At 44.9% G+C, this 22,352-nt stretch overlaps 1 protein-coding gene and 1 long non-coding RNA gene across 2 annotated transcripts in view; one reads left to right on the top strand and one right to left on the bottom strand.

Moving 5' to 3' along the window:
* Positions 1-22,352, top strand: part of ADAMTSL3 (ADAMTS like 3) — a 373,694-nt gene that overhangs the window by 327,031 nt on the left and 24,311 nt on the right. The window contains 1 exon segment of the mRNA XM_029237311.1: positions 695-823. Coding sequence (XP_029093144.1) covers positions 695-823 — 129 coding nt within the window.
* LOC114904018 overlaps positions 3,941-22,352 on the bottom strand; it is a 41,881-nt gene continuing 23,469 nt past the window's right edge. Inside the window, exons 4-7 of the long non-coding RNA XR_003795830.1 lie at positions 10,998-11,198; positions 7,421-7,586; positions 6,907-7,029; positions 3,941-4,454 (exon numbers count right to left, since the gene is read on the bottom strand). This is a non-coding gene — a long non-coding RNA (uncharacterized LOC114904018). The remainder of the gene's footprint in view (positions 4,455-6,906; positions 7,030-7,420; positions 7,587-10,997; positions 11,199-22,352) is intronic.

Here is a 22,352-nt window from a genome sequence, read left to right as displayed (position 1 = left end):
GGTGTCTCCCACCAGTCTATGAGTTGCTTGAGGGCAAGAATGGTTGTTTTCCAACTTCATATTCCCATTCTCCAGCCCAGGCACAAAGTATGTTTCCTGAGTGAGTTCATAAATGAATCTGGTAGAAGTACATGGTTCTTAAAGTCCAGGAAAATAAAAGTCTGTGAATGAATTCCTGATTCTTTATGACCTTGTTTTTATGATTCATCTTTTCCATGCAAGTGTTATGCAGGTTTGTTTCAAATTTTCCTTCCAGGAAGAGAGTCAGATGGTCCCAAGCCCCCGTGTGTTTTGGTCCTGCTTTAACTCATCCAAGGCTGCACTGCAGAGATGTTATTCCTGCCGTGCCATGTCTTGTTTGCATGAACTTCTGAATTTCTTCTTTTTCGAAGTATCAAAGAGGACTTTATCCTCAATTTTGGTTATAAAACCAAACTATCCTCACAGTCTGTATATGGTTGTTGCAAAGCCTCTTTGTAGATATCTCTTTGAATGCATCCATCTGTCCATCCGTCCCCTGAGCACCTCCAGGCTGTGGATGTGCAAGTCCCCATGGGGCACCATGAGGGATGCGGAGAGAGCCAGGACTCCGCCCCTGCTCTCAAAGAACTCAGCAAAGCTTACCAAATGCAGCATGGTTTACTCAGAGCAAAAGCCTGAACCTAACATAGTTTCCTGCTCCCTTTGAATTAAGAGGCACCTGCCATCTTGTCTATTGGAAGAAATATCACCAGACCGGAGCACAGCCATCTCTCCGTCGTGATTGGAGGCATCGTGGAAGCACCCCAGCGAGCAAACGTGACCATCCAATGTCCTGTAAGAGGTGAGCGTGGTCATTCCCAGTGGGAGAGCACAAGGCCAGCCCAGTGTGGCCGGGAGTCGCCAGCTGTCATTTTGGTAGCTCAGACAGCCCTGCAAGCTTAAAAATCTGATTGTCCAGCACCCGACAGAGGATATGTCTCTCAAGGGTGAGCTGACACCAGCTCATGAGACCAGTGTGTAAAACAGAATGCAGTTTAATCATTCTCATTGAGGACTATGAGGACAGGTTCAGGACCTGCCCTGTACACTGGCATGCTCACACTGGCAAGACCAGAACACCCTGTCCTGGTGGGCAGATCTGCGCAAAAGGCCAGCTTCTAGCAGGTGATTGCTTGGTGAGTATGGAGTTGGAGCAAGGAGGTTTGTTGGAAATCATTAGCTGTGTCCTCCAGCTGGACAAAGGCTGTGCTAGGCAAGGCCAGGTCGGAGAGTGGGGATGTCAGGGTTCTGTGGCCTAGACTGTCTGTCCTGGACTGTCCTTGGGTGAGCATCACCAGTCTGTGCCTCAGTGGCTCTTTCTGCTTTGTTTACAACAGCAGCTAAACCTTCTTTCTAACTGACTCATTCTTTCTTTAATAGAAATGCCATTTTCAGTCTGACGTTGTCTTCATCTAGGGCCATTCTGTCTCTTTAAGCCATGGATTCTTAAGTCTTACCCCAGGCCCATGCGTGCCCCAACTGAGATTAATATTATACGCTGTACACACGTACATTTTATGGGGGCCAGGGGGCCTGTGTGAATAGCTTTGATCAGTTTCTCAGAGAGACTTATAAACTCCTCAAAATTAAGATCTACTATGTTAGGGTGACCTTGCATGTGCCTGTCATTTACTGTGCATTGATTTAATTCTCTGGGGAACTGTATTTGCCTGGTTTCCTAGTTCTAACGGGGTACCTGTAGTTGCAGCCCCTTAAGATGAATCTTGCTGAGGCCAGAGAGCCCAGGGTAACCGGAGGAGCCCTTACGGCTGGTCTCGGTACCAGAGTAAAGGTGCACGTAATGACAGGATTCCAGGACACAGCCATCCAGCTCTAAGGCTCTCCCTCCCCATCATTGTCAGTTAGTTACTTGCCATGTTTCCAGAGCTGCACCTTTGGCTTTACAAGCAGTGGAAAGTTGCTAACCCCCAAGGTATTATTTTTCACCCCTTGGAAGTCCCTGCAGTGTTTGGCCTACGCAGACTTTTGAAAAATCCCTCCAGCCTCCCAACTGACTCCACCCACAAATATGTGAGTTTTCTGGCAAAACACACCTACCATCACAGAACAGGCGGCGTTCTCTGGCTGCAGCAAGGAGAGAAGCAGAACGGAACTCTGTAGTTGTCAAGCCACAAATGTCTAGAGTTTCTACAGCTCTACACCTGCAGAGGATTCTCAAAATAGATCTGACTTCTATTAAGAGAAACCTCAGCTTTTAACATTATTTCTAAATTTCTTACTTCCCCACAATAGTTTACAATTAGGCTTTTGGGGCGACGAGCCATTGAAAGGACTGTGGTGTATTATTTGCTGTCGTAAGTCAGGGACTGGATTCAGTGGAAACTGTTTTCGTGAGTGAAGCCTCCAGCTAAGATCATTAAGCTTGTCTTGGTTTATTCCCTGGCCAGGCCCAGTCAGCGTGTGTGCCGTCTCTGACCACTCCTTGACTCTTGCAGTCCCTTGGACCCTGTGCTGTGCCCCCTCAGGCCCGTGATGCAGCTCGGTGTTGGCAGTCTTCCTCTGCCTCTCTTCCCACCCCCCACCCCCGCCGCTTCAGCTCTTACTAGGAATGGGCCCATTTGGTCTTGCTTTACTTGGCAGTCATCCCCTATGGCCTACACCTCAGGAACTCATCAGGAGGTCTTTCCTTTTCAAAATAAACACCTCATTTTGAGTTATGTGCCATTTTAAATAAGCCTGCAGTGAACTTACTGTGTTTTCTTATGGGCAGAAGTCATAGCTAACTTTGCTTTTTATGGAGATTCTCTTTTTAAGTGAAGATGAAGTAATGATGAAGTTGATGAAGGGTCGGAAGACTTGGGTTTTACAGACAGATCCGTCACTGGCTAGTATATGACCATAGGTGAGTCCCGTGTCCGTGCTACTCTCATCTCTAAAATAGGAAATACACTATATTAGTGGAAGAAGGGACCTGGGCTGTCATCTAACTCAGCCCCATTTGATAGAGGAGGGCATTATAACATTTACAAACTTGAATACTGCTTTCCAAAATTACATTTTCATATTGCAAACTGAGATTACATTATTACTGTCAGTCAGTGGCATGTATCAATTTTTCTCTTATGTTTCAGTTACCCTTAAAATGTTTTCTACTAAGCAGAGCAGAGTGAGCTTATCTATTCATACCTTTTAGACAGATTCATAGTTCTTTGTTATAGCCAAATACGTTTTATTTAAAGCATGTGGTATAGATATCAATAGTGGTTGTCCCTAGTCACTCTTATATATTTCTAATCATGATATTAAGTAATAGAACCTGAGAATCTGCATTTCTAAGGGTTAAAAGTTCTAAGTTATTTGCGAGAGTTATTTGTCTTATTCTTAAAAAAAAAAGTTTCTTCTAAAAACGAGAGGGGTGGGGAGTTTAAACTGCACCCTCTCTGCCACCTTCTGGTAAGAAAGGAAAGCTCGTCTGAGGAGAATGACCAGTAAATATCAAGAGCTGCATATTTTATTTTTTCGTGTGTTAATGCTTAGCAAGAGCATTATTTATCCTATAATTTCGTGTTAGGTGTGTATTGGGTTGCTTGTTTTTCTTATTCCTTAAGCTCATTAGAGGTGCAGCTGATCTGGGTCTCTGCTCTAAAATGTTCTTGTGTGTTGGGCTCCTCTTTAGTCTCCAAGAAACTCTCTTGGCCCACAGGTTGGAATGAGGTTAAGCTAGGAAGATGCTTTGGAAAACAATTCGGCAATTTCCCTCAAAGTTAAACATTTGACCCGACAATTCCACTCCTAGTTATATACCCAAGACAAATGAAAACATATGTTCACACAAAAACTTGTACCCGAATGCTCATAGCAACTTTATTTCTAACAGCCAAAAAGTGGAAACAACTTAAATATCCATCAGCTAATGGATGGATAAAGAAAATGTAGTATATCCATACAATGGGTTTTTATTTGGTCGTAAAAAGGAATGAAATATTGATACATGCTAAAACATGGATGAATCTTTAAAAATGATGGTAAGTGAAAGAAGCCAGACACAAAAGATCACAGTGTATGATTACATATCCGTGAAATGTCTAGAATAGGCACATCCATAGAGACCGATTAAAGGCTGCCAGTGGCGAAGAGGAGAGGAAAATGCAAGAGAATGGAGAGTAATGACTAATAGGCACGGGTGTCTTTTTGTGGTGATGAAAATGTTCTGGAATTAGATAGTACTGATGGTTGCACAACTTTATGAATACACTAAAAAAAACAACAACACCGAATTGTATACTTTGAGAGGGTGAATTTTATAGTATTTAAGTTATATCTCATTAAAATCATAATCATAATATATTAGCATGTAAAGTTAAAACTTACAGCACAATCATATATTTTATTTATGGGTGTATGACTATATGGCAAAAATATGCAAACATTCATGGGAAGGACATATACCAATGTCAGGATTGTTGGTACTCCTGGGAGAGAAAAGAAGAAAGCACAGTTTAGGGACAGAACTTTAGCTGTAGGTGTAATGCTCTATTGCTTAAACAAGAACTAAAGCAAATAAGGCAAATTGCTTTCTAGAAAGTCTAAACTTACTAGTGATATAGATTTAAGCCCTACACCTCTGTCATTTCTGAGTTCCCCATTGATAGGAGAGGTTGGGGGAATACGTAGGTAGAAGGTACAAAGCTGAGTGCACACAGTGTGTGTACAAGCAGATGGTGGGAAGCAAGGGTCTAAACAGGTAGCAGCAGGGTGCTTGGTGCTCCATGAGATGAATAGGGAGAAGGTAAGCCATTCATACCTAAGAGATGCTGGTCAGTTTCAGAAGAAACATATTACATAAATTTAAAAGTATCTTCTTAATCCGGAGAATTTTTTAGGCTTAAGATGCTGTGAAATATACCGAGAGTTTTGTTGATGTCTAAGTGAATTATTAGCTTTCTTTACTGGCTTTAATGATTTCCCTTACAGGGGAGGACTTGGAGAAAATTTTTGTGGTGCAGCAAGATTATATGCTTAAATTCCTGAACACAGCCTCATGTGTCTGACAGTTACTTTCCTCCGACAGCTACTGGTTGACATTATGCAGTGTGGAACTCAGTCGCAGTGATTTAACATCTTTAAGTCACAAATCCCTTTGACCACCCCCCACGCCCCGCAAAAAACTCTCTCTCCAGAAAAATACATTTACCCACAACATTTTCCATATAAGTTTCAGAATACTTAAAGAGAAAACCTGAGGATAATCTGCTTCCTCTTGTTTTATGAACCGAACATTTTAGTGCTTTTGACCATATTCTAAATTAAAGCTAATTTATTTTGCTTCATCTCTAGTTTTTGAAATGTATCCCCTATTCTGTACTATGTTTATCTCTTATTTACACCATATACAATCCTTGAAACAGCTAATTTTTTATAGTATGTTTAAATGCTCTTCTCCCACTCAAAAAGCCTATCCCCCCTCCCTTGTTTTTCCTACGTCTGCCTATGATAAAGACATTTTCTCACCATTCTCCTCTCTGAACCCTATATTCAATCAATCAATCACAGATGGCTGGAAATTCCATCCATCTTTCCATCCATTTAGCAAGCATTCACTAAGCATCTCCTAAGCCCAATCTGGTTCCTTAGTGTACAGAGATGAATAAAATCTTGTTTTTCCAGATATATAGACAAGGAAACTATGATATAGCAAATGCAAAATATAAGTTTTTATGAAGCCACATGGAGGAGAGAATAGTTAAGGCTCCCAAAGGATCAGAGAAGGTTGACAGAAGAGATGACACTATAACCAGGCCACTTGGAACAAAAAGGAAGGCCATTTTTGTTGAAACAACATATGTGCGAAAGCACAGAAACATGAGAGCTCCTGGCTTATTTGCAAAACCATAAGCAGATCCACGTGACTTAAAGCAGAGGGTGTGAGGGAGGTGGGAAGAGGTGGGTTTGGAAGTACACATTGGGACCAGATTGTGAAGGGCTTTTAATGCCACGCTAAAACCCTTGGACTTCCTTTTATTGGAGGCGGGGAGGCAAAAATTTTTTGTTTTTATTTTTTGGCTCCGCTGCGCAGCACGTGGGATCTTAGTTCCCTGACCAGGGATCAAATCCGCACCCCCTGCATTGGAAGCGCAGAGTCTTAACCACTGGATCGCCAAGGAAGCCCCGAGAAATGTTTTAAGTAGAGTAATGGTATGACCCAATCTGTGTTTAAACAGAACATTCTGTCTACAGTATGGATGCAAAGTTGGGGGGAAAAGAAACTGCAGAAAGCCATAAATTAAGCTCAGTGAAATCGCATCGCTGGTCATTGATTGGATTGGGGAGCCAGGCACTCAAGATATTACGTTAGGATTCCGTGCCTCTGGAGAGCTTATCCAAGAGAGAGCAGGCATATCAAGCAGTTAGCAATGGATGTGTCATTAATTGAGGATCTGGGACACAGTCGTCCCCAGGCTAGGGCTGGGATGTTGGCACAGAGGTAAGTCAAACATGGAGAGAAACTACATTGCAAAGAGCTAAGGATTATATGCTGACAGGCAGCATCTCAGTAAGAAACATATTAAAAAACCATCAACACTCATCACCCCAGATAACAATAACTTGAGTACCTAATATGTGTCTGCTTGAATAGGCTATCAGGTGGATATTATCATTATCTTTGTGTTGCTAAAGAGTAAACATGCTCAGGGATGTGCAATTACTGTTTTTTTAAAGATTTTTTTGTTTTTTGATGTGGGCCATTTTTAAAGTCTTTATTGAATTTGTTACAATATTGCTTCTGTTTTATGTTTTGGTTTTTGGGCCACGAGGCATGTGAGATCTTAGCTCCCCGACCAGGGATCAAACCCGCCCCCCTGCATTGGAAGGCGAAGCCTTAGCCACTGACCGCCAGCGAAGTCCCCACGTGCAGTTACTTACCCGTGTGTATATATGTAACGAGTGTGGCAGCTAAGATTTAATCCCAAGTCTGTGTGACTCCAAAGGAACTGGAGGGAGAAGGAGGCTCTGGGCTTGAGACAGCAGAATGGGCACCCAGGTGGCCTAATCAGAGAGGAGAGTGTCAAAGCAGAGGTCTGAGGCAGGACTTAGGAAGTGCTGCAGCTTAGGGACAAGGTGTCAGAGGCTCAGGTATGAGCAGCAGCCAGTGCCCACTGGAGAACTGTCCCGTGGTGGGAGGTCTAGGATCCAGGCAGAGTCCACGGAGAGGCTGGCCTCTCGCCAGCCTGCAGGATGCCAGCGTGTTAGGCCAGAGGTCTACCTGAGTGTCCCCCATCTGTCCCCAGGAGGATTGAGGCCCCACCTTGATGCATACCTCGCCCATCACTGCAGTAGCAGGAAAGGAACATGGCGAGTCATGCACCATGCGGTAATGACTCCCTACTGCCTCACCTAACCCTTGATATACTTGCCCCAGACCTCTTTGTACTCATACTTGGATTATGTAAAGCAATTGTCTGTTCTTTGAAGATCTGCTGAAGATTCTGAATGCTCCTTGGAATATGATTTTCTTCTCCTTTGATCCATCTCAATTTCCCATTTGGAGGAAACGTAAATCTCTACACAGTCAAGAAGTAGAAGGAAATGCTGGCATAAGGTAGCTGGATGTGCAGAATGAAAAACAGAAAGGGCTATTCAAGCACCTATCAAATTTCATACTTACTGCAAAAAAAACCATGTGCTTGGGCTTCTGTTTCTGCAGAGACTGAGTCCCACCTTCTCTTGAAGCATTCAGACCATAGCTCTCGTGGGCCAGTCCTGTCATCAGCGACACTTCTTTCCTCCCCAAATATCTATTCCCCACTCGTGTCGTCAGTCCCACCAATATGTTTCTCTGCCCTGAAAACTTCACAGACACCCAGCCCTGTGTTAACCTTCACCCCTTCACATTGTAAAAACAGCTGACCCACAAGGCCTTTTATCATGTAATTTCACGTTGTGTCCATTTATTCTCTGTCCTCCAAATAACCATGCACCTTTCTTCTATGCGCCATCAACAGACCAGTGGAGAAACCAAGTTTCAAACTGTAGGCTCCATGGAGCCTTGTCAGGGACCCCAAACTTACCTTTCAACCCTACCTACCCTCTCCCACAGCATAGAGTACAACTAAGAGACCTCCACGTTTCTGCAGTTTTGTGAATTGGACTTCCTTATATATACATAAAAAAAGAAGGTTAAGAATCAGCTCGCTACTGTTTGAAAGCCACTGGTTGGAACACTAGAATAGGGCTTATGACTCCCAAACTAATATATAAGCTCTCTGCCGTGATAGCTTTTACCCCCATGGTTTTTTCATTACCACAGTTCTGATATGAAGACGCATTAAGCCCACCTAAATTGTAATGACTCGGTCCTGGGGGAGCCTGCTGGATGCTGACCCCGTAGGCAGGGTTCCTCCTGGGCTCCTCCTCTTTGCTTTCCAACTTCAGGTCTTCTCTTGGTGATCTTCTGAAGCGTAGGTTTCTAATGTGACAAGTTGCTTCACTCCCCCGGGTCTCCGAGTGGTGCCTGGGGTGGGCCCTGTGTCCTCTTGGCTCCTCAGATGCTGTCGGAGCGGAAGCCAGAGTGGTCGGTGCTGAGCTCCCCAGACCTGTCTGAGATCTGCTAGGGAGCAGTTGGGGAGCTTTCCTTCAAAGGCCGTAAGAGGCAATGCCTCAAACCAATCGTATCTGCTTATCTTGTTAGAAAGGCCCTACTTGCTCTCTGCCCCCCAGGGGTCTCAACTTTAGCTCTTTTATGCTCTAAGATCCCCTGGACATGGATGGAGAGCTCAGGATAGCTGTGGACTCTGGAGGAATCCTTCTCGTGTTAAACACACAGAACCATCAGAAGCCCTCGGATGTCTTGTTTGTCTACATTCACTCCTCTGCCCTAATTGCGCCTTCCTAGAGAGAGAGCAGGGTGCACAGGACCCACAGAAGGTGGGGACTTGAGGAGAGGAAATTTAGTTGGAATTCAACCTCCAGAAATTTTAAAAAGCTTCTTGGTACAGCCTGAAAAAGGCATTCAGGAACTATTGATGTTAGAAAAAGAGTCACTGTCAGGAGAACACCCCACATTAGGGTGCAATAACAGAGGACCGGAATAGAATTTCAGCATCTTTAGTAACATCCCAATTTAGGAGCCCCTCTGTTTCTTCTTATTTTTCATTCATCTGTTCCCGCCAGTTATGTATTTGATAATTGAATACCCATGTGTTCATTTTCATGACTGACAGACAATCTGCTCAGGCCATTCTATTACCATGGGTAGTGTCAGTTCAGGCCTGGACATCACCTCCGACCCCATCCCACCCTGCCCTGAGAGAGTCTGATTTAATTTGTCCACGGTATGGCCTGAGAATCAAGGTTTTTTAAAGCTCCCAAGAAGATTCTAATGTGTAGCCAAGGTTAAGGTTAAGAGCCAGTGCTTTAGCCAGTAACTGGGGCCAAAGTGTCTCCTGGAACTTATCTCAAATGTTATCTCAAAATGAGAGACTCTTCCTCAGGAAACAGTGGGTAACAAGGAACTGGGGTTAAATGGCAGGGCCGGGGCCATGCTCTGGGCTCATTCTGAAGGTGGAATAGGCATGTCAGCATGTTCAAAGGTTCACAAAGGAGCAATCAGCTTCAGTGTCAGAGGGGGTCATGGAAGAGTGGCCTTAAGATGGCTCTTTAAGAATTAGTAGAAACTTTCCAAGTGATAAAAGAGAATAGCAACTAAGTCCCTAGTGGAGAGAAGGCACGTAGAAAATCTTAGCGATTACCCACAGTGAGGTGAGAACGGTGAGGTTCCCGGGGCCGGAGGATGAGCTGTTGTGAGCAGTGGTACCCGGCCATTGAAGGGCATTTGTGCTTTTCTCCTCCAAGAAGTGTCAAAGCTATGGAGCTAGGAAAACCGAATCTTACTCCCCATCACTCCTAAGGAGAGAGGAACTGCTCAACAGGGTAAGTGGGGCAGCTCAGAGACACAAGAGAAGCGTCAGTGCCTTGAGGGAGGAGGAAAGGGAGCCTTGGGGAGTCAACCAAGCCTTGAGAGATCACCCCGGGAGCTCCACTGACAGCAGCCCACACGTAGTTCCCAGGGTTTGCTGGTGGCCGCAGCAAGATCAACTTGTAGGTCATGGTGTATGACTTCCAAACAAGCCATACATTGAATGTAGCTTTTAAGGAACGTATCAAAGCTCTTTGTCGATCCACGTCCCAACGTTACATTGATAGATTACCAAAATTGATGTTGATCAGGAAGGGCCTCCAAATGTCCCAAGATTATTCCCATTTGAGCTGCTGTTGAGGAATTCCCTGTGCTGGGGTCAGTGGTTGTCACCACTTGTAAACTCCAGCATGCATCCCTGCGCTTGATTTGCACCAGCTTTGACTTTGAGTCTTGTTCTTCAGGGAACCACTGGAGGTTTTCGGTTTTCAGGTAATACATAGAATAACTCTCAGGGGTCCTTTCTAGCCTGTAAACGAGACCCCAGAGGACACTATCTAGCAGTGAACTGTGTAGTGCTTGTGAGATACGACTGTTGGAGTTAAAGAGAGCTGCTCAGTCCCAAGCCAAGCAGGAGTCCAGGGTTGCTGAGAGGTCAGGGCTGACCACACCAGGAAGAGGACTTGCTGGCACCCTTCGTCTATGGCAAAATAAACACGTTTTAAAGACCTTTGAGGAAAGACTCTGGATTATGGAGTTGGGGCTCGATGCTATGACCCAGATTGTTTCTAAGGTCCTCGGATCAAATTACTTGGGGACCTGATTATGCCCATCTGTTAACATAATTCTACTAAAGAGGAAGTACTCCCGTAGCTATTCAAGAGAATTCTGTGAATGGTAAAAGCCAGAGCCTTATATCTGGAGGAAGTTCTGGATACGGCCTCATTGAAGGATAATCCTTTATATCCAAAAAACTTAGTTACATATCTATTGCCAAAAGAACAAAAGGGTATGATACCAGTTAACTCAAAAGAGGGAAATGCCTTGCAAAATGTACTGCATTGTGAAGATTGACCCACCAGTCAAGAAGGGTATGTACCTTTTGTGCTAGTAGCTTTGAGATATTCTCTTCGACACTGAAACTGTGAACTCTTGTTCATTTGTTTCATCGATTAGTAACGATTCCCTTTGTGCTTTGCCTACACTGTGTTCAGTTTGCCTCTAATCTTATAAACTGGCAACATCATTTCTTCCCATGCCCTGGAGGTGACTAGTGGTAGCTTAAATGTTCAGTTTTCATCTGTGAAAAAAAGACAGTATGAGTGTTGAGTAGCTGGAGGAAACAAACCAATGAACAAAACATACAAGTGTAATATAGGTGATACATTGATAGAAAAATCTAGCATTTTAGAGCAGTCTGAAGAGGCCAAGGATTTTATAGTATAGAATATTTCATGAGCCCTTCAAGGGTGAAGGAAATTTGTCTTTAAACAGTGACGATTTTAAAGACACCCCAGAGGTGCAGACTTTTTGCAACACGTGTTTTTCACAGCCCCTCCAGATCTGAACTTTTTTTCCATAACATTTGCCTTTCAAAAACGATTTCAGCATTGTGGAAACAGAACATTGAATATTTCAGAGCTGTAAGTCTTGGGGGAAATAGCCTGTCTTTGAGGTTAGATAAATAAGTTTAAACTATTTCGGACATTTTATGGCTGTTTCAACAGAGCAAACATTTGTAGGTTTGAAAGACCATAAAGAATTCCATTTGAGTTTCCTCTGGCCTCTGCGGTTCTTTGAAAACATTCACAGGTGCAATGATGCTCTAGGTGTTGAGTTGCAGGGTCAGCTCCTTTCCTCAGCACTGGAGACCTTTGTCTCCCCCTTTACATCTAAAAAGTTGCCAAGTTTAGTTTTGTTTTCTGAAATTCCTTATCTGTGTAGAACATTACTATCTGTGTAAGCTCAGTATCATACCCTTGCCATGTGGAGGTTTAGGTTTAAATTGTCTCTGGCCCCTGTCAGTTCCAGAAGGGTTTGGAGATTCCAAAGCCTTCTGGAAGTGACTTCGGAGAGTTCTTGGGGGGCTTACACTGCCCTGGACCCTCTGCTTCTCACTCTCTCTTGCACCGACTTGGTATGGTCTCTCTTTTCCCCTCCATCAACCAAGGATGAAAAACTCACTTCCTTGACTCGTTTCTGCTCATGGGAGGACATCCATTAATACCAAGCATTTGGCAAGGTTTTCAAGCAAGGCCGAAGATGCAGGGGTCATGGCAATGGCATGTCATGACTCAGCCCTTCTTCTCCCTGTTCTCCTTCACCCTCAGCCTTCTTGTCCTCACCCCTAACCTCCTGGGATTGCCATAGGAACTCTAGATTCTTCTCTCCCTCTTACGCAACCCCTGCCTACAAATGCACGCATCTAAACCTTGCAAGATATTCTGAAGGAGAAGCATCACCCTCTTTAGAAGACAACCAGAGGGACTTCCCTGGCAGTCCAGTGGTTAAGAACCCGCCTTCCAATGCAGGGGACATGGGTTCGATCCCTGGTCGGGGAACTAAGATCTCACATGCCGCGGGGCAGCTAAGCCCGTGCGGCACAACTACTGAGCCCGTACGCCTCAGCTAGAGAGAAGCCTGTGTCCCGCCACGAAGAGCCTGCGCACTGCAGCTAAGACCCCGTGCGGCCAAAAAGTAAAAATAAATAAATTTTAAAAATAAATAGTTTTTTAAAAATGAAATGAAAGAGCTCTAAAGCTTAAAAAAAAAAGAAAGAAAAAAGAAAACCAGAGTTATATACTGTAGATCAGAACAATTTCTCCGACCTGTAGTTTGTTCCATTCAGTTTATTTCAACACGCCTGCTGTGTGTAATGCACTGCTCTGGGGTTCCTGAGGTCAATCTGCATGTCTCAGCCCTGAGGAAACTCGCTGGCTGATGGTTGCCTGAGGCCTCATACGAAGTGAGAGGCCCATAGAGTGTGTCTCCTTAGATTGCTGAAAAAAGAGGCCGACTCCCAAGAGGAGTCTTACCCTCCTTGTACTCTGCTGAAAGCCTAGCGGTGGGAGAAGCTGATGTTCGGCATTCCAGCAAAGCTAGGACCCCAGCACCTAGAGGAGTGCGGGCACATAGTAGGCACTTCCAGAGCATTCAGTGGATGTGATGGATTCTTGTCTGCGTAAAGGTGTAGGCGATTGTTGGTGGGGGGACAGTCTGAGTGGCAGATGTGTCGTCTCCTACACCAAGTGATGTAAGCACAGGCACGGGAGACTGAAAGCAACTAGGAAGTCATAGAGAATCAGAATAACTAGTGACCAAAATGGACTCCAAAAAGATCATGCTGGGAGGTTTCACTTTTTTAAAACATTTCTGCTGAACGGTAAGTTCTGCTGAGATGAACCGCAGAATTCCTGAGCACAGCGTTCACACCACCATCCTCACCAGACCCTGCTCTGCATTTCAGAACGACTGAGATGGGGTGCCTTCAGGGAGCACCCTGAAACGGGAGCTCATTCCCCTCGTGGAACCATCTGCAGCTCAGACTTCGGGTCGGCTGAACCGCAGAGAGGCTCTGGAGGTTGTCAGGAGCCCTGCGTAGCCAGAGGAGCCTGGTCACTCCGAGCTGGTACGGCCAGAGCAGGATGGCACTGCAGGAATTGAGACTGTGACCCCTAGATGCTCTAAGGTGACGTCCTTCCCTTAGGGTCTCAGCCAGCCAGGGGTGTGAATGCAGCAGAACCTGTTTCCTAAGGCCTTGAGGACGGGTGAGCCCTGTGACAGGCAACAACCCCAAAGTCAAGTCCTCCTCTACAGCTGCCTTAGCTTAGGCTGTTATACCAAAATACCATAGACTGGGTGGCTAAAACAACAGACATTTATTTCTCCCAGTGTTGGAGGCTGGGAAGTCCAAGGTCAAGGTGCCGGAAGGCTCGGTGTCTGGTGAGAACTCCTCCTGGCTACAGACAGCCATCTTCTCAGTGTTTCCTCACATGATGGAAAGAGAGAGAGATCTCCACTATCTTCCTTTTTTTTTTAATAAGGGTACTCATCCCATCATGGGAGATGCACCCTCATGAACTCATCTAAAGCTCATTACCTTCCCAAAGCCCCGTTTCCAAATGCCATCCTATGGGCGGTTAGGGCTTCAACAGATGAATTTGGTGGTGGAGGTGAGAGGAATGAAGCATGAACATCCAGTCCATAACAAGAGCCTTGAGCGCTTTTTTTAAAAATTATTATTATTGGAGTATAATTGCCTTACAATGTTGTGTTAGTTTCTGCTGTATGCCGAAGTGAATCAGCTATATGTGTACATCTCTCCCCTCCCTCTTGGACCTCCCTCCCACAGCCGCCCCCATCCCACCCATGTAGGTCATCACAGAGCTCCGAGCTGAGCTCCCTGTGCTATATAGCAGGTTCCCACTAGCTATCTGTTTTACACATGGTAGTGTATATATGTCAATCCTAATCTCCTAATTCATCTCCCCCTCCCCTTCCCCCCTCGTGTCCGCATGTCCGTTCTCTCTGTCTGCATCTCTATTCCTGCCCTACAAATAGGTTCATCGGTACCATTTTTCTAGATTCCACATATATGTGTTAATGTACGATATTTGTTTTTCTCTTTCTGACTTACTTCACCCTGTACGACAGACTCTAGGTCCATCCACATCTCTACAAATGACCCAATTTTGCTCAACATCACTAATTATTAGAGAAATGCAAATCAAAACTACAATGAGGTATCACCTCACACCGGTCAGAATGGCCGTCGCCAAAAAGAGCCTTGAATGCTTTCAATTCGACACACTCTTCTGAGCACCTCCTACACGCCCAGCTGACAGCAAGGCGCTCCCAGAAAGATGCGATACTGACCATGACATAACGTGGTCAATGCGATAGTGTGCGCACGAATACAACGCGTAGGAACTGGGAGGAGACAGGCAGCTCAGTGTGGGGGGTCCCAGGAGGTGTGGCCAGGCCCATGAAGATGAAAAGGTAGGAACATTCCAGAGTGAAGAGCATGAGTAGGACAGCTGGCATGCAAGGGCAGGCTTGCTGCAGGACACAGAATTGGCTACAGTCTGAGGTCTGCAAGGAGAGACCCGGCAGGAGTGTTGGAAAGTCAGGCTAGGAGTGTGGCTGGAGCTAAGTGATGTGGAACTGACAATGCCAGGGCCACGAGCTTCTGAAGGCAGTCAGGGCCCAGCACTTTGCTCCCTCTGACTTTGCATGAAGAATTGTTGGCCCAGGAGTGGGATTGCTGGATCATACAGTACTGTAATTAGTTTTTTAAGGAACCTCCATACTGTTTTCCATAATGGTTGTCCCAACTTACATTCCCACCAATGGTGTAGGAGGTACTCAATACTCTATAATGACCTATTTGGGCAAAGAATCTAAAGAAGAGTGGATATACATATATGTATAACTGTTTCACGTTGCTGTACACCTGAAACTAACAGAACGTTGTAAATCAACTATACTCCAATAAAAACTTAAAAAAAAAAACAAGAATTGTTGGGAAGTGGGGAATCCAGCTAAGAGGTTGCTTCAGTAACTAAGGCAGGAACTCTGGCCCTGAGCCACAGCACTGACCGTGAGAATGGAGAAGAAGAGATGATCCAGGAACATCCTAAGTTAGAAGTGATTTTTTTTTCTAACTTGGTGGCAAATGAAACATGGAGGATGCAGAGGCGAGATACGGGCGTGGCTCTGAGGCTCCAAGGTGGGGAGGGTGGATAGATGCGGTGCTGAAATGATGATGCGGAACAAGCCTACGGGGAGGTAAGAGAAGAGGGAGAACGAATTTGCTGTGGGACTTACTGCGTTTGAGGCACCTCTGGGACTCGCGGATGGGAGACGTCCAGGAACTGTTGGTGTTGAACTCGAGGGATGGGTTCAGGCTGGACAGGCAGATGTGGGCATTGTCAGCATAGGAATTATCACTGTGTTCTTAAAAGCTGATGAACGTGGCCAGGTTAGTTGTGTAGAGTGAGGAGGAAGAGGTCGGGCCGTATTCTGCTGTGGTCTCATCCTCCTCACTGCAAACTTCTCATCTCCGACATTTTCTTTTGGAATACGATGATGCCAGTTTGTTCCCAGAAGTGCGTGCTGCTGTGGCCATTTGGCCATCTGGCCATCTGGGTTGTTTTCATACCTACGTTTTTAGTCCAGACGCCCATGGTTACAAGTGTCAGAGACCCACCTCAAACTGGCTCAAGAAAAATAGAGAAGTTACTGGCTCTGGAAACTGAAAAGTCCTAGGGTGCAGCTAACTTTGGACACATCTAGATTCAGGAACATAAATGATTTAATCAAGAATCTGTCTCTGTCTCTCAGCATTTTTGTTTTGTTTTGTTTTGTTTTTGAGATGATAGAGGCAGATCACGTAGCGCCATATAAGCCATCATAAGCACTCTGTTTTTTATTCTGAATGAGATGGAAGCCATTGGAGGAATGACATGATCTGACTTATGTTTTAGGAGAAACACTCTGGCTACCATGTTGAAAATAGACTAGGGAATCAAAGAGTGAAAGGAAGGCCAGTGTGGGGCAGTGAGAAGGGTTAGGAAGATTTTGCAAATTCCAGGTGAGTGAAGCCACCTTTAGATAGCCTGACCTTGACTCCACTTCCCCCTCCAGCTACTGCCTCATTCCTCAATTTCCATCATAGCGAAACGCCTCGAGTAGTTTGTACAGTCTCCAGTTTCATCTCCCCTCATCCTCTCGTGAGCTCACTCCAGCCAAGCTTATCCACACCACTCAACCTTCAGAGCTGTTGTCAAGGTTACCAGCAGGCCCACCATGTAAGTCTGTGCATTGCCAATTCAGTGGTCAATCCTCAGACCTTTTACTTGGCCCTTTGACAGTGACTGCATTTGACAGTAGCTATTCCCTCCCTCCTTCGTGAAATACTTTCTCATCAGCTTCTGGGAAACCACGCTCCCAGTTCTACACCCACCGTATCACCTGTTCCTTTTCAGCCTCCTCCGCTGGCTTTGCCTCACATCTCTGATCTCTAAGTTAAGGTACCTCAGGACTAGTCCTCAGACGTTTTCTGCTCTCTAGCTGTACTCACTCCCTCATCGATCTCATTCATGCTCAAGGATTCAGATGTCATCTGTATGCTGACAACTCCTAGATTTGTATTTCCAGCCCAGACCTTTCCTCTAAGCCTAGGTGAACAGATCCAAGTGCCTGTTCAGCATCCCTCAGTGAATATCAGATGTTTCAAACCTAACTTATCCAAAACTGAATGCCTGAGTTTTGCTCCCAAAATTGCTTCTTCATGGAGTTTTTCTCTGAGTCTCAGAGAATGGCACTGCCTTTATTTCAGTTGCGTGAGCCTAAAATCTTGACATCATTTTTGACCTGCATTTCTCTCTGACATAACCCTCTGTCCATCAATCCCCCATTCCCCAGAGAAATCCTTCAAAATATATCCACCTTCAAAATATATCCAGAATCTGAACATTTCTCACCACTTCAGTTGCTACCAAGCTGCTCCAACCCACCATCATCTCTAGGCTGGATTGTAATCACAGCCTCCTCGCTGGTCTCCCTCTCTGCCCTTGGCCCCTACAATCTACTCTCAACGTTAGCAGTCAAAGTAATCCTTTAAAATCAAGAGTCAGAACACACAACTCTTCAAAGCCTTTAGAATAAAAACCAGAGCCTTACAATGACCTGTAAGGCTCTCTATGATCTGAGCCCCCACCCGACCTGCCATTTCTCTGACCTTGCTCACATCCCTGCAGCCACAGTGTTCTTTTATCTTTTTCCAAAATAAGAGAAGCATGCCCTGGAGTCTAGTCTGATGAAGCCTAGGGGACTGCTTCTCAGAACAGTGCTTTCAGATGCAGACTGTATATTATAAAGAAAACCAATTATAATCAAAATACAGATATCACAATATTAATAAAGCAAGTATGCGATCTAATAATGTTTCTTTACTAAGCATTCAATTGAAAAGCTAACATTCATCCAATAAATACCATAGTTTTGAAGTAGTGATGGTATAAAAGATATTGTGAGATATCTGTAAGAATTATAATGTGATATGAAAATATCTGTGATTTCCGTTGGCTTCAGCATCCAAGGTACTGCTACCTTGGTTTGTTGCTTATGTTCATAGTTGATGGAAATGCTAAATCTCAGCTGGAGTAAGTGGAAAGGTCACAAACCCCTGAATTCCGTCTATGGACCTACATGAGGTTCAGGGACCCCATGGTAAGAACCCAGCTTCAGGGCTGAAGCGTGAGCTGTTCTCTCTGCCTGGAGTGCTCTTCCCCGAGAACCCCGTGTGGCTTGTTTTACCTTGCTGAAGGGCTTTAGTACACCTCTTTTCAATTTAGAATTGACAGCACTGTTGCTTGCATGCTGCTTATGATAGAGGCATAATGAATAAGCCCATACATGTGAAGTGCTTCAGGGTCTCTCACTGCAAGAGGTTTTATAATTTGAGAAAACTCCCCTTAATTGGGACTAGTTGCAGGAGATAAATCTGAATATCCTTAAATTGTAAAATATTTTCAAACTTAGTGTTGCTTTAAAAAATGTTCCGTTACTCAAGAGAGAATGACTTAGCAGAGGTCTTAAAGGAATCCCTTTAATTAATAAATAACAATTTAAATTCACATATATGGAGGCTAGTTAAGTGTTTAAAGGGATTTCTGAAATGTTTTACATTTTTCGCCTCAAAATATTTACGGAGGTTATTTTCCTCCCAGCTAATACCGCCCTTTTCTAAATTACCACAGATTCCAAAATAATAGTGTCTGAATTTATGAAGATTTTTAATAATAGAGTCAGCATTTTATCTTTGCCATTTGGAAGAGAACGCTGGCGTGAATAACCAGGAAGTCATGCTGACGTATCTTTGGGATATAATTTTCTTCTAATAGATCCATTCCCTAGTTCACTCATTTATGCATTCAGCAAATATTCATTTGTCTACCCTTTGCCAGGTGCTATCCTCATGATCTACTGGAGAGGTGAGAGATTAATGCAGTCATAATGCTCAAGAAGAGTGCTGGTCATAGGAGGTACATAATAAAAGTGAGTTGAATAAATATATAAAGTGACAGGTGGGTGGATGGATGAACGGATGAATTTATCTCTCACATATCCTTCAGCTGAAAGGAATCCCAAGAGAAATTTAACCTAGTCTCTCATCTTTACCCTTGACATTTTTGAGCAGTATGGTCTGAGGCTTTCAGGAAACCGCAGATTTACTTCTGTGGTCTTCAGGCAAAAAAGAGGGAGACCTGATTTGCTCTTCCTAATGTTACCCTTTGAAATAAAAATAAAGTGTGTAAAAGAGATACCAAGTATAGTCAGCACTGGGAGCAGAGATGCTGGTTGGGATCTATCTAGACGGGCCAGGAGGCATTTCTGCTCATTAGAGCTCTGAGTCAGAATGCTGAGGTTAGGCGGTAAAAATGGCATTGAACTAGCACTCAAGAAGCACATGAGAGCATCCACTGCATCACCAAGGTCAGTCTTACGCAGTGTATGTGCTGTGTCCCCAAGAAAATCTAGAAAAGCAAGATGATCCATTGGTTGTTCAGTGGCATGTTTTTCAATCTCCACATCTGTGTGATTTTCCAGGTTTCCTCGTGAAATTAACTTCTAGTTGCATGGGATATCTTTTTGCATCCCTTCACTTTCAGTCTGTGTGTATCCTTACATCTAAAGGGAGTCTCTTGTAGGCAGCATGTGGATGGGTCTTGGTTTTTCATCCATTCAACCCCTCTGTGTCTCTGTGTTGGCTTCTATAGAGATGAAGCAACAACCTTTTCCAGTTTTGAAGGAGTAGCCTCATGCAGGAGATGAACCTTGTCATTCAGCTCTGCCTCAGCTCCTGTTTGTCTCTCTAACCTTTGTGCTTGTCCAAGCAGCCTACTACAGTAAGTCCCCTGCATATGAACGAGTTCCGTTCCAAGAGCGCGTTCGTAAGTTTAATTCGTTGGCAAGTCCAACAGAGTTAGCCTGGGTACCCAACTAAGACAATCGGCTATATAGTACTGTACTGTAATAGGTTTATCATACTTTTCACACAAATAATACATAAAAGACAAACGCAAAAAATAAAGAAAACATTTTTAATCTTACAGTACATTACCTTGAAAAGTACCAGGTATATCACTGCTGCTTTTACACTTGCTTCCAGACATCCTGGGCTTGAAATAAAGATGCTGTACTACTGTCCTCTATACAGTACTGTACAGTAAAGTACGCAAAAGCACAGCCACTTGTAGAAGATGCATGCGATGTGACCAATGTACTCTAGACACGTGAACTAACTTACATGATTGGACACGCGAACGCACATTTGCATCTTTGAAAGTTCGCAACTTGAAGGTTTGTATGTAGGGGACTTACTGTATGTATTTAATAACTCCTCATAGTTGAGGATGTGCTAAGACCTGTCAGTGTCTCAAACGGGAGGCTCTCAGAACCTAGATTCAGGCTGACTGCAAGCTAGACCCTCAGGATCAGTTTTTCCTTTAAGTATGTAGATATATACAGTCCTGTGGGACTGTTAAGTGTAACCCCTGATGCCCACCAGCGTCGGAAGATTTGGAGGGGTCCCCTGGGTGGCAGCTGCCGAAATCAGGGCTCCAAATGAGTCTGTAAGTTCCTTTTCTGGGTGATAGTGGTGAGCTGGCGTGAGGCGGAGGGAGAGTGCCAAGGGGCGCTACGTTCTACAGCCTACATTCCTTGAAAGCAGCTCTATAGGCCACTAAATGTGAGCCAGACCTGAAGCCAGCCCCTCAGGCCAAAGCTCCAGGACAAGCAAAGAGACCTCCTTCGTAGAAAGACTGGGGGTGTGTTTCAGTCCGTTGTCTGTGCGGTGCCCTGGCGGTGATAGCCTGCCAAGAACTACCTCTCTGATTGCCACAGTCCTGTGGGACCCAGGAATGCAAGCCGCCACCCCCCGCCTCCTCCCTACCCTCCCACCCCTCCATCCCACCGCTAACCCTACACCCACCCCTTCCAACCCTGGCCAACAGAGCCACCAGATCAAGGAGCATCCCTTGGGTGGCAGCCACAAAAACCAGGTTACCAGATACAAATGAACTTACTTACAAAACAGAAACAGAGTCACAGACTTAGAGAATGAACTTATGGTTAGCCTGGGGAAAGCGTGGTTGGGGGGGAGGGATAGATGGGGAGTTTGGGATTGACATGTGCACACTGCTATATTTAAAATGGACAACACACAAGGACCTACTGTATAGCACAGGGAACTCTCCTCAGTATTCTTTAATAACCTAAATGGGAGAAGAATTTGAGAAAGAACAGATGCACGTGTATGCATAACTGAATCACTCTGCTGTACACCCGAAACTATCACAACATCGTGAATCAGCAATACTCCAATATAAAATAAAAATAGAAACAGGACACCAGAGGTAAAAACCAGGGCACTGGATGCACGTACAGCTTGCCTGCAGGGAACACTGGCACCCCGGAGCATGGCAGAGGGTGAGCATGAAGACAGCTCCCACCCTCAGAGGTCTCTGCGAGGGACCACAGTCAGCCCCAAGATGCATGTTTAATCAGAAGCCTGCCCCTCGGGCGCAGTCATGATGCTTAGCTAATAGGCCTCCTTCACAGAAAGGAGGAGGACCTGGGTCTGTGGCCTCGTGCTGTGCCCTGGGGGGTGGTACCTGTTTAAGTACTCTTTCTCCATTGGCCACAATCCTGTGGGACCCGCAAGTATAAGCCCCATTGGCCACCAGAGCCATGTGATACAGAGGTGTCCCCTGACAGCAATCACAAAAATCAAGGTGCCGGATAGGAGTATGAGCTCTTTTCTGGGTGACACCAATTATTAAGGTCTCAAGGGACCAGGAACACAAGCTCCCCTGTCCTCCAGAGGCATCCGCAGGTGGCAGCCACAAAAATCAGGGCAGACTTGTGTAAAAGCTCTCTTCTGGGAGATTCTGAAGCTCTGGAGCACAGCAGAGGGAGAGCATGACAATGGCGCCCACCGGTCCTCGTCCCCGGAGTGTTCCCGCAGGCTCCTAGGAGTATGTGTAAAATTCGACACCTGCCTCTCAGGCTGCAACATGCTTATAAGAATTTATCACGCAGGTCTGCTCCTCCTCTTATTTTCCCTGTTTCAATGAATGGCACCACCCTCTATCTGCATGTCATCCTTAAATCCTTTTTCTCCTTCACTCCCGCATAGAACATCAGTCACCAAATCCTACTGATTTTTCTTCTTTAATATTTACTAAGTGAATCTATTCTCTCCAGATCCCTCACTCCCACCATTGTTTCAGCACTCTTTGCGTCTCACCTCAATTGCTTCCGTAACCACCTACGTGGTCCTACTGACCCTTGCCTCCCTCGCCCCCGTTTTACATCACATCCAGAACGATGTTTCTGAAGCAGCAATCTGATAGTTTTAACCACTGCTTAAAAGAATGAAACTATTTCC

The sequence above is a fragment of the Monodon monoceros genome, unplaced genomic scaffold, assembly GCF_005190385.1.
Source record: "Monodon monoceros isolate NGI ecotype Baffin Bay Population unplaced genomic scaffold, NGI_Narwhal_1 Super_Scaffold_21, whole genome shotgun sequence".
In the NCBI taxonomy this organism is placed as follows: domain Eukaryota; kingdom Metazoa; phylum Chordata; class Mammalia; order Artiodactyla; family Monodontidae; genus Monodon; species Monodon monoceros.
The sequence above is the reverse complement of the archived record's forward strand: the minus strand, read 5'-3'. Positions and strand labels throughout refer to the sequence as shown.